General features: G+C 49.7%; 1 protein-coding gene across 2 annotated transcripts in view; it reads left to right on the top strand.

The window, feature by feature from the left end:
- The first annotated feature begins 436 nt into the window (after positions 1 to 436).
- FREM2 (FRAS1 related extracellular matrix 2) overlaps positions 437 to 11,827 on the top strand; it is a 449,278-nt gene continuing 437,887 nt past the window's right edge. For both annotated transcript variants that reach the window (XM_080659410.1, XM_080659409.1), the window contains exon 1: positions 437 to 5,856. In XM_080659410.1, the coding sequence (XP_080515536.1) occupies positions 681 to 5,856 (5,176 nt within the window). In that variant the 5' untranslated portion in view covers positions 437 to 680. The remainder of the gene's footprint in view (positions 5,857 to 11,827) is intronic.

Here is an 11,827-nt window from a genome sequence, read left to right as displayed (position 1 = left end):
AAGCGGCATTGCTGTAACTTTTCTCACGGGTTTGCAAGTTTCCGTGAGAAATAACCATCCCTGCGCGGGATTCCATTTAATTTGGGGGATGGGATCGAACATGGGTAATCCTGAATCGCAGGTACTTGAAGAAGTGAATCTAGCCTAAAGGGTAGCCGCCAGAGTTGAGTTCAGCTGCCCTATTGGAGAGCGAGGAGGGCCGGGCAGGCAGCTCCAGGTCCTTCACTTGCCAGGCAACTTGTTGAATCTTCTCTCTCCTCCCCTCCCTGCGCTTTGCCCGCCTCCGTCCTTAGGAACTGATTGGCAGGAATCACTATCCAACCCTAGACACTGGGCTTTCTCCGGGACCTAGGATTGGCCTACAAGAAGGACTGGAATGAGGGGGTGTAAGGGGAGGGATTTCCCTTAAAGCTCAAGCTAGGTCCTGGGACCAGGGAAGGAGGAGTGGAGAGACTTAGTTCCCGCTACTGAGTCGCGAGAGGCTTGGAGGACTTATCCTCCCCTGATGCAGTTCCAGGCCAGAGCGCGCCAAGCAATTTTCTCATCCTTCACGCCCAGCCTCGGCTACAAGCAGGACCCGTACGCAGCGCGCGGAGTTCCTGGCACTTCCCGAAGGGGTCTATTGCTTCAGAGACTGCGCGCTCTCGGACTTAACCTGTCCGAGCACTAACACTTGGACCATGCACTTATCCAGGACCCCCAGGATAGCCTCCCACGCACGCCGGGTAGCCAACGCCACCAGTTTTCAGCCAATGCCTCGGCCTCCGCCACGGACCCTGCTGCTGCTGCTGCTTCTCCTGCCACTGGTAAGCTGCATTCCAGCACAGCCCGATGCCCCCGGCCGGGCGTTGCTGTTCTCGGATCTCCCGGGGGTTTCAGGTGTCCCCGCCGAAGAGGCTATAGTAATGGCGAACCGTGGGCTCCGGGTGCCTTTTGGCCGTAAGATCTGGCTGGATCCACTGCAGGACCTGGTGCTGCAGGTGCAGCCGGGGGACCATTGCGCGGTGACCGTACTAGACAATGACGCTCTGGCCCAGCGGCCCGGCCGCCTGAGTCCCAAGCGCTTCCCCTGCGACTTCGGTCCTAGAGAGGTGAGCTACTCTCACCTGGGTGCGCGCAGCCCCTCGCGAGATCGCATTCCGCTGCAGCTGCGCTATGACGCTCAGGGAGGGACTGCAGTGCTTCCCTTGGTGCTGGAGGTGATTGTGGTCTTTACTCAGCTGGAAGTTGTGACTCGGAACTTGCCTCTGGTCGTGGAGGATCTGCTGGGGACCAGCAATGCTCTGGACGGGCAGAACTTGGAGTTCACCTACCAGTCCGAGACAGAGGAGTGTCGTGTGGGCATCCTGCCCGGCGTGGGCACGCTGCCTCGCTATGGGGAACTCCTACATTACCCGCAGGTTCCAGGACTAGCCAGCGAGAGGGACACCCAGGAACCTCTCCTGATGGACTGCAAAGCTTTCCAGGAGCTAGGAGTGTGCTACCGCCACACAGCCTCCAGTCGCTCACCAAACAGAGACTGGGTGCCCATGGTGGTGGAGCTGCACTTGCGAGGGGCTCCTGTGGGCAGTCCTGCTTTGAAACGCGAGCACTTCCAGGTGCTGGTGAGAATTCGAGGAGGGGTTGAGAACACTGCCCCCAAGCCCAGTTTTGTGGCCATGATGATGATGGAGGTGGATCAGTTTGTACTGACCGCCCTGACCCCAGACATGTTGGCAGCTGAGGATGCTGAATCTACCCCTGACTTGTTGATCTTCAACCTCACCTCCCCATTCCAGCCTGGCCAAGGCTACCTGGTAAGCACTGATGATCGCAACCTGCCACTCTCCTCCTTTACTCAGAGAGATCTGCGCCTCCTGAAGATTGCCTACCAGCCACCCTCTGAAGACTCTGACCATGAGCGTCCCTTTGAATTTGAGCTGGAGGTAGTAGACCCAGAAGGAGCAGCCTCAGATCCCTTTGCCTTCATGGTGTTGGTGAAGCCCATGAATACACTGGCTCCAGTGGTTACCCGCAACACTGGTCTCATTCTCTATGAGGGCCAGTCTCGGCCCCTCACCGGCCCTACAGGCAGTGGACCACAAAACTTGGTCATCAGCGATGAAGATGACCTAGAGGCAGTGCAGCTAGAGGTGGTGGCTGGGCTCCAACATGGTCACCTCATCCTTCTGATAGGCTCCAATGGCAACTCTGTCACTAAGGCCTTTACAGTAGCTCAGCTAACCGCTGGTCAGGTGGTCTACCATCATGATGACAAAGATGGCTCACTGAGTGACAACCTGGTGCTTCGAATGGTAGATGGAGGACACAGGCACCAGGTGCAATTCCTATTCCCTATCACCTTAGTACCTGTGGATGACCAGCCACCAGTCCTCAGTGTCAACACAGGACTGACACTGGCAGAAGGTGAAACAATGCCCATACAACCCTTTGCTCTCAGTGCAACTGACATGGACTCAGATGACTCTCTGCTGCTTTTTGTGCTGGAGTCTCCCTCAACTGTAGGCCATCTGATTATCCGCCAACCTCATCTTCCACAAGAAGTGGAGCAGCTTATTGGGAGTCCTTGGAAGAAACAAGGAACATTTTATGAGAAAATAGTGACAAAGTGGCGGCAGCAGGACATAATGAAAGGGAGGCTGTTCTATATGCACTCTGGGCCCCATAATCCTGGACCAGTGATGGATCAGTTCACATTTCGAGTTCAGGATAACCATGACCCCCCTAATCAATCTGGGCTACAGAAGTTTGTGATCCGCATTCATCCTGTGGATCGCCTTCCTCCAGTGTTGGGCAGTGGCTGTCCCCTTCGGATGGTGGTGCAAGTATCCAAGCTTACACCACTGAGGAAGAAGTGGCTGCAATACACTGACCTGGACACAGATGACCGAGAACTACATTACACAGTGACTCAGCCTCCAATGGACACAGATAAAAACCACTTGCCAGCCCCATTAGGAACCTTGGTCCTGACTGACAACCCTTCTATTGTGGTGGCCCATTTTACCCAAGCCCAGATCAATCACCATAAAATTGCTTACAGACCTCCAGATCAAGAACTGGGAGTGGCTGCCCGAGTGGCCCAGTTCCAGTTCCAGGTGGAAGACCAAGCTGGGAATGTAGCTTCAGGCACCTTCACCCTTTACTTGCAGCCAGAGGACAACCAGCCACCTGAGATCCTCAACACTGGCTTTACTACTAAGGAGAAAGGACACCACATCCTGAGTGAGTCTGAGTTGCATGTGAGTGATATAGACACTGATGTAGCCCACATCTCTTTTACTCTAACACAGGCGCCCAAACATGGTCACTTAAGGGTATCTGGACAGATACTACCTGTAGGTGGGGTTTTCCATCTGGAGGACATAAAACAGGGTCGGATTTCCTATGACCATAGTGGGGATGACTCCCTTACTGATAACTGCTCCTTGGATGTCAGTGACAGACACCATGTGGTGCCCATCACTCTCAGAGTGAATGTCCAGCCAGTGGATGATGAGGTGCCCATGCTGAGCCTTCCTGCTGGCACTCTGGGGTCCTATCTAGATGTTTTAGAGAATGGGGCTACTGAAATCACTGCCAGTGTTATCAAGGGGACCGATGAAGACACTGATGATTTGGTGTTGACTTTCCTCTTGGAAGATCCGCCCTCGTATGGAGAAATCCTGGTCAATGGAGTTCCAGCAGAGCAGTTTACCCAAAGGGACATCCTGGAGGGCTCTGTTGTCTATGCCCATACCAGTGGTGAGATAGGCCTATTGCCCAAAGAGGACTCTTTTAACCTGAGTCTGTCAGCTATGTCTCAAAAATGGAGAATAAGTGGCAATACTATCCAAAGAGTTACTGTGTGGGTGACCATCCTTCCTATTGACAGCCAGGCCCCAGAAATTTCTGTAGGCGAACAGTTTATAGTAATGGAAGGTGATAAAAGTGTCATAACCTCAATGCATATAAGTGCTGAAGATATTGATTCCCTAAATGATGACATCTTGTGCACTATAGTTATTCAGCCTACCTCAGGTTATGTCGAAAATATTTCTCCAGCACCAGGCTCTGAAAAATCAAGAGCAGGGATTGCCATAAGTGCCTTCACACTGAAAGATCTCAGGCATAATCATATTAACTATGTCCAGAGCATACATAAAGGAGTGGAACCTGAGGAAGATAGATTTATATTTCGTTGTTCTGATGGCATTAACTTTTCAGAGAGACATTTTTTCTCCATTGTAATCATTCCCACCAATGATGAACAGCCAGAAATATTTATGAGGGAATTTATGGTGATGGAAGGCATGAGTCTGGTGATTGATACACCCATCCTCAATGCTGCTGATGCTGACATTCCCCTGGATGATTTAACTTTCACTCTTACCCAATTTCCTACTCATGGTCGCATCGTGAACCAGCTGATAAACAGCACAGTTTTGGTCAAAAGCTTTACCTTAGACCAGATCATAGAGAGTTCCAGCATTATTTATGAGCATGATGACTCTGAGACCCAGGAAGATAGTTTTGTGATTAAACTAACAGATGGTAAGCACTCTGTGGAAAAGATGGTTCTCATTATGGTTATCCCTGTTGATGATGAGACCCCCAGAATGGCCATTAATAATGGATTAGAAATAGAAATTGGGGAAACCAAAATTATGAACAATAAAATATTAATGGCAACTGATTTAGATTCTGAAGACAAATCATTGGTTTTTATAATTCGTTATGGGCCAGAACATGGATTATTACAGAGACAAAAACCTATGCATGCCTTTGAAAATATCACACTGGGCATGAATTTTACCCAGGATGAAGTGGACAGGAACTTAATTCAATATGTCCATTCTGGGCAAGAGAGCATTCGGGACCTAATTAAATTTGATGTGACTGATGGAATAAATACCCTCATAGATTGCTACTTTTATGTATCTATTGGGAGCATTGACATTGTCTTCCCTGATGTGATAAGTAAGGGAGTATCCTTGAAAGAAGGTGGTAAAGTCATCCTCACAACAGACCTCTTAAGCACTAGTGATTTGAACAGTCCTGATGAAAACTTAGTGTTTACCATCACCAAGACTCCCCTGAGAGGTCTCTTAGAATGCACAGATCAACCCGGAGTGTCCATCACATCTTTCACTCAGCTTCAACTGGCTGGAAACAAAATCTACTACATACACACAGCTGATGATGAGGTGAAGATGGACAGTTTTGAGTTTCAAGTCACTGATGGACGTAACCCTGTCTTCCGGACATTCCGTATCTCCATTAGTGATGTGGACAACAAAAAGCCAGTTGTCACCATCCATAACCTGATTGTCAGTGAAGGTGAAAACAAGCTGATTACTCCCTTTGAACTCACTGTTGAAGATAGAGATACTCCTGATAAACTCCTAAAATTCACTGTCACCCAGATGCCTGTTCATGGTCAACTCCTACTTAACAATACCAGGCCTGCCATGGTTTTTAGCAAGCAAGACTTAAATGAAAACTTAATCAGCTATAGGCATGATGGCACTGAGACAAGTGAAGACAGCTTCTCCTTCACGGTAACTGATGGCTCCCATACAGAGTTCTATGTTTTTCCTGATACAGTATTTGAAACAAGAAGACCACAAGTGATGAAGATCCAGGTCTTAGCTGTTGACAATAGTGTCCCCCAAATTGCAGTGAACAAAGGAGCTTCTACACTTCGCACTCTGGCCACTGGCCACTTGGGATTCATGATCACAAACAAAATATTAAAAGTTGAGGACAGAGACAGCCTGTGTTTTTCTCTTAGGTTTATTGTTACAGAGGTCCCTCAACATGGATATCTCCTCAACTTGGACAAAGGCAACCACAGTGTCACTCAGTTTACACAAGGTATGGTTCATTTTTCTTTCTTTATAACCAGTGGGCATTTTAAGTCTTTTTTCCTAAGGATATGGCTGTCACTGTAAATGTTATTAAGTAGAGGCTCAAATTATATTCCACGAGAAGGAAAGAAAGGGACATAAAGGGGAAGGGAGAATTCAGGGACCTTCTTTCCTGGGAGAACAGCTCCTTTCTTGCATGTGTTCCACTGCAGTGACCTTCATTAGAGAGAGTATTGATATATTTTTTTATAGCAGCAAGGTTTGCTGCCAAAACAGGAGCCAGACTTTGGTGAATTAAAATCGAAGCAAGCTTTTCAGCTCTGCACCATTTGCCACACAACTGTCTCCTGAGCAGCCTGATTTGTATGTTGCATATAGTTTATGAAGCATTTTAACACCATAGAGAGATGTGCTTTCTACATTGTGTATTCAGATTATTATTATTATCAAATATCATTCAAATACACCCTCTAAATTAATATTACTTTGATTAATTTTTAGAGCATTGTTATAATACTGTTATAGTTGGTAGAAACTTTGTAACTAAAAATATGTATTTATACTTTGTAGATTTTATAATTTTAATATTTCAAGACAAATACCTGTCCAAAGACATAAGAAGTAAACATCTATCTAGATTTATAAAAATACTAGAGGCCTGGTGCACGACATTCGTGCACTCGGAGGGGGGTGCCCCTCAGCCTGGCCTGCACCCTTTAGCAGTCTGGGAGCTCTCGGATGATGTCCAACTGATTGATTAGACCTGCTCCACCTGTGGGAGTGCACTGACCACCAGGGGGCAGCTCCTGCTTTGAGCATCTGCCCGCTGGTGGTCAGTGCGCATCACAGCAACCGGTAGTTCCACCATTCTGTCGATTTGCATATTACCCTTTTATTAGATAGGATGTACAAGACATGTTACTATGGTACACACAAAGTAAGAGAGTATAAGAAGACATGATGTATAAGAAGACAGTATTTCTGTCACCAAAATATGCATCCACTTCATTATTAAGAACTTGAAGATCCTATCTAATAAAAGGGTAATATGCAAATTGACCATTACTACAACACACAAGATGGCCGCCCCCATGTGGACACAAGATGGCCACCACAAGATGGCCAGCAGGGGAGGGCAGTTGGGAGGGACCCGGCCAGCAGGGGAGGTCAGTGAAGGGTGACCAGGCCTGCCTGGGAGGGCATTTGGGAGGGACCAGGCCTGCAGGGGAGAGCAGTTGGGGGCAACCAAACCTGCAGGGGTGGGAAGTTGGGGGGGGGGGCAGGCCTGCAGGGGAGGGGAGTTGGGGGCAATCAGGTTTGCAGGGGAGGGAAGTTGGGGGGGACCAGGCCTGCAGGGGAGGGCAGTTGGGGGCGACCAGGCTGGCAAAAGAGGGCAGTTAGGGATGACCAGGCCAGCAGGGGAGGGCAGTGAGGGGCAATCGGGCCAGCAGGGGAGCATTTTGGCATCAATCAGGCTGTCAGGGGAGTGGTTAGGGGGTGATTAGGCTGGAAGGCAGAACCGGTTAGGGGCAATCAGGCAGGCAGGCGGGCAGGTGAGCAGTTGGGAGCCAGTAGTCCTGGATTGTGAGAGGGGATGTCTGACTGCCCGTTTAGGCCCAATCCCAGATTGGAGAGGCTGCAGGCTGGACTGAGGGACACACACCTCCCCCTCCCCATGCACAAATTTCATGCACTGGGCCTCTAGTATGTTAATAAAAGTAATAGTATAAAGAGAAAATTATTATTGTTATTTTAAAATATATTTTTATTGAATTTTTAGAGAGGAAGGGAGAGGGACAGAGAGATTGAAACATCCATGAGGGAGAAACACCAATCAGCTGCTTCCTGCATGTCCCCTACAAGGATCAAACCCACAACCTGGGCATGTCGCCCTGATCCAGAATTGAACCGGGGACCTCTTGTTTCATGAGTTGACACTCAATGATTGAGCCACACTGACCAGGCAAAAATTATTATTATTTTTTTTATTTCAAAACTTTTCTCTGCCCTGTTTCAAACTCAATAACCAACACTGGTTGCATCTACATTCATTTGCATTCTTGAGGCTAAAGTATTTTTCTAACCTAATTTTTTTTTGTGTGCAGACATAATCTCAGACGGGAAGGGCAGGTGACCTAAGCAAAGTTACTCAGGGAGTGAAGGGAGAAGCCAATTCACAATGCTGGCTTGGGAGTTAGGGCTCTGCTCTCTAGAACCTGTGAGTTTCACCTCAAAGGGCTTTGGGTTGCTTTCATAAAAATCTCACCATGTCAGAATGCAAACTTGATCTATCCTATGTGGGCTCTCTGGGTAGAGATGGAGTTTAACCCTAGGACATCCCAGTGGGAATATTCTTTTCATGCAATAATGTTGTGCTCTTAGATAACCAATGTATACTAATAAAAGAGTAATATGCTAATTAGACCGGGAGACCTTCCAGATGGCCTCCCGGACAAAACTGGGGGCTTGGCCGACCTGCAAACTGCCTCCAAACAGCCCTCAGCCCCTCACCCAGGCTGGCTATGCCCCCCAGTGGAGACCCCACCCTGATGTGGGCGTGTCTGGCCTGCAAACCACCCCAGGCCCCTCACCCAGGCTGGCCCTGCTCCACAGGGGGACCCCCACCCTGATCTTGGACCCCCTTCAGGGCAGACCAGCTGGTCACCTCCCATGCACCAGGCCTCTATCTATACTAATAAAAGGGTAATATGCTATTTAGACTGGGATACCTTCCAGAAGACCTTCCCGGATGTCCTTCTGGACAAAGCCATGGTGGTGGGGCCGAGGCAGAGGCAGTTAGGGGCCATCAGGCCAGGAGGGGAGGGCAGTTGAAGGTGAGCAGGCCAGCAGAGGGGCAGTTGGGGGTGATCAGGCTGGCGGGGGGGGGCAGTTGGGGGCGAGCAGGCTGGCAGGGGAGGCAGTTGGGGGCTATCAGGCCAGCAAGGGGGGTAGTTGGGGGTGTTCAGGTCAGCAAGGGGGGCAGTTGGGGGTGAGAAGACTGGTGGCGGGGGGCAGTTGGGGGCCAGCAGGCTGGCAGCCAGAGTGGTTAGGGGCAATCAGGCAGGCAAGCAGGCAAGTGGTTAGGAGCCAGTGGTCCCGGATTGCAAGAGGGATGTGGGATTGGGCCTAAACCAGCAGTCAGGACATCCCCTGCGGGGTCCCAGATTGGAGAGGGTGCAGGCCAGGCTGAGGGTCACCCCCGTGCATGAATTTCATGCACTGGGCCACTAGTGCTTTAATAAACATAGATGTCATAAAGTGCAGTGCTAAAGTGAAATGTTTCTCCGATTTAGATGCTGTCAAATAGTCCTACACTCCAACCTTCTGATTCTTGGCTGAAAGCCTGAATATATCCTCGGGCCTACAGGGACAGGAAAACCTCAGAGTGCCAAGTGTCATGCCAGATCAGCAGAAAACTTTTGTGTGAAGACTTTCTGAGGATAGAGATACCATGCTATCTTAGATTGGTTTATTTTCATGTGAGTGAAGAGGATGAAAGGAATATGGGTGTGGGCAAAAGTAGTTTTAAGTATCCACTTTCACTGGTTGTTGGTTAAATTACCAGCCATCATTACCTAAGAGATAAATCATAAGTAAGGATACAAAATAAAAACAACAACAATAATAAGACAAATAATATAAATAATAATGTTTAATAAATAAATCCTGTATAATAAAGAGGTAATATGCAAATTGACCATAACTCCAACACACAAGATGGCCGCCCCCATGTGGTCAAAGATCCTGCCCCCATGTGGACACAAGATGGCCACCACAAGATAGCCAGCAGGGGAGGGCAGTTGGGAGGGACCAGGCCTGCAGGGGAGGGCAGTTGGGGGTGACCAGGCCATCAGGGGAGGGTAGTTGGGAGGCCTGCAAATGAGGGCAGTTGGGGGCAATCAGGCCTGCAGGAGAGGGCAGTTAGGGGTGATCAGGCCTGCAGGGGAGGGCAGTTGGGGATGACCAGGTCAGCAGGGGAGGGCATTTGGGGGGGACCAGGCCTGCAGGGGAGGACAGTTAGGGGTGACCAGGCCGGCAAGGGAGGGCAGGTAGGGGAAATCGGGCCAGCAGGGGAGCAGTTAGGTGTCAATCAAGCTGGCAGGGGAGTGGTTAGGGGGTGATCAGGCTGGCAGGCAGAAGCAGTTAGGGGCAATCAGGCAGGCAGGCAGGCGAGCGGTTGGGAGCCAGCAGTCCTGGATTGTGAGAGGGATGTCCCAGATTGGAGAGGGTGCATGCTTGGCTGAGGGATACACCGCCGCCCCCATGCATGAATTTCATGCACCGGGCCTCTAGTAATAATATAAGTATAAACTCTATGTTCCATGCACTCACAACTATAAACCTACTTTTGCCCACCCTATATATTGGAGCAGGGGTCCTCAAACTATGGCCTGCGGGCCACATGCGGCCCGCCGAGGACATTTATCCAGCCTGCCGGGTGTGGCTGCCTGTCCTGCTTAGCAGCCGACTCATCCCGGGCCTGCAGTGTGCATAGGAATTTGGTCATACTTTTTTTTTTAAACTATAGTCCGGCTCTCCAATGGTCTGAGGGACAGTGAACTGGCCCCCTGTTTAAAAAGTTTGAGGATCCCTGTATTGGAGGATAGAAAATGTTACTTCAAATCACTTTTCTGACCAGAAAAAGAATTCCAATGTTAAAGATTATTTTAAAAGAAATTTTAGGATGAAGACAGGCAAATGTTCTATTTCATTACAGGTGTTGCTCTCACTAACTTGGACTCACCATGGTTGTATGTAAATGAAGAGTAATAGTAAGTCCTATATAATAAAGAGATAATATGCAAATTGACCCTCATGCTCTCACAGATGGCTGCCCCCATGTGGTCTAAGATGGCCGGCAGGGGAGGGTAGTTGTAGGTGATCAGGCCAGCAGGGGAGGTTAGTTAGGGGTGACCAGGCCAGCAGGAGAGGGAACTTGGGGGGGACCAGGCCTGTATGGGAGGGCTGTTAGGGGTGGCCAGGCTGGCAGGGGAGGGCAGTTGAGGGCAACCAGGCCTGCAGGGGAGGGCAGTTAAGGGTGACCAGGCTGGCAGGGGTGGTCAGTTGGGAGAGACCAGGCCTGCAGGGGAGGGCAGTGAGGGGCGACCAGGCCTGCAGGGGAGGGCAGTTGGGGGGCACTAGGCCTGCAGGGAAGGGCAGTTGGGGATGATCGGGCCATCAGGGGAGCAGTTAGGTGTCGATAAGGCTGGCAGGGGTGTGGTTAGGGGGTGATCAGGCTGGCAGGCAGGAGTGGTTGGGGCAATCAGGCAGGCAGGCAGGTGAGCATTTAGGCTTCAATCAGGCTGGCAGGGGAGTGGTTAGGGGGTGATCAGGCTGTCAGGCAGGTGAGCAGTTGGGAGCCAGCAGTCCCGGATTGTGAGAGGGATGTCCGACTGCCTGTTTAGGCTCAATCCCATAGGGACACTCCCTCCCGCCCCCCCAGTGCAAGAATTTTGTACTCTGGGTCTCTAGTTTATTATAAAAAGTAAAGGTAAATTTTTAAGATTTCTTATAGTCACAACCCTATAAGAACTCAAACAATGATGAGAAAAACTATTGGTATTTATTAATATAGCACTCATTTGAACAAGTTGAGACTGGAGTTTGGCTCATAGCAGATATTTATGGGAATAGATAAATGAGTAAACATGGATAAAGCTCTATCACAGAGTTACCATGGCTGCTTTTCCAATAGTGGAAATGAAAGAAGTGCTTAGGCAGGCGTCCTCAAACTACGGCCCGCGGGCCACATGCGGCCCGCCGAGGACATTTATCCGGCCCACCGGGTGCTGCTGCCTGTCCTGCTTAGCAGCCAACTCGTCCCGGGCCTGCAGTGCACATAGGAATTTGTTCGTAGTTTTTTTTTTTAAACTATAGTCCGGCCCTCCAACAGTCTGAGGGACAGTGAACTGGCCCCCTGTTTAAAAAGTTTGAGGACCCCTGGCTTAGAGTGAGGACTATGAAATATCTTTATTTGT

The sequence above is a fragment of the Plecotus auritus genome (genome assembly GCF_963455305.1).
Source record: "Plecotus auritus genome assembly, chromosome: 3".
Classification (NCBI taxonomy): domain Eukaryota; kingdom Metazoa; phylum Chordata; class Mammalia; order Chiroptera; family Vespertilionidae; genus Plecotus; species Plecotus auritus.
Note: the sequence above shows the minus strand (reverse complement) of the source record. Positions and strands in the feature narration are given on the sequence as shown.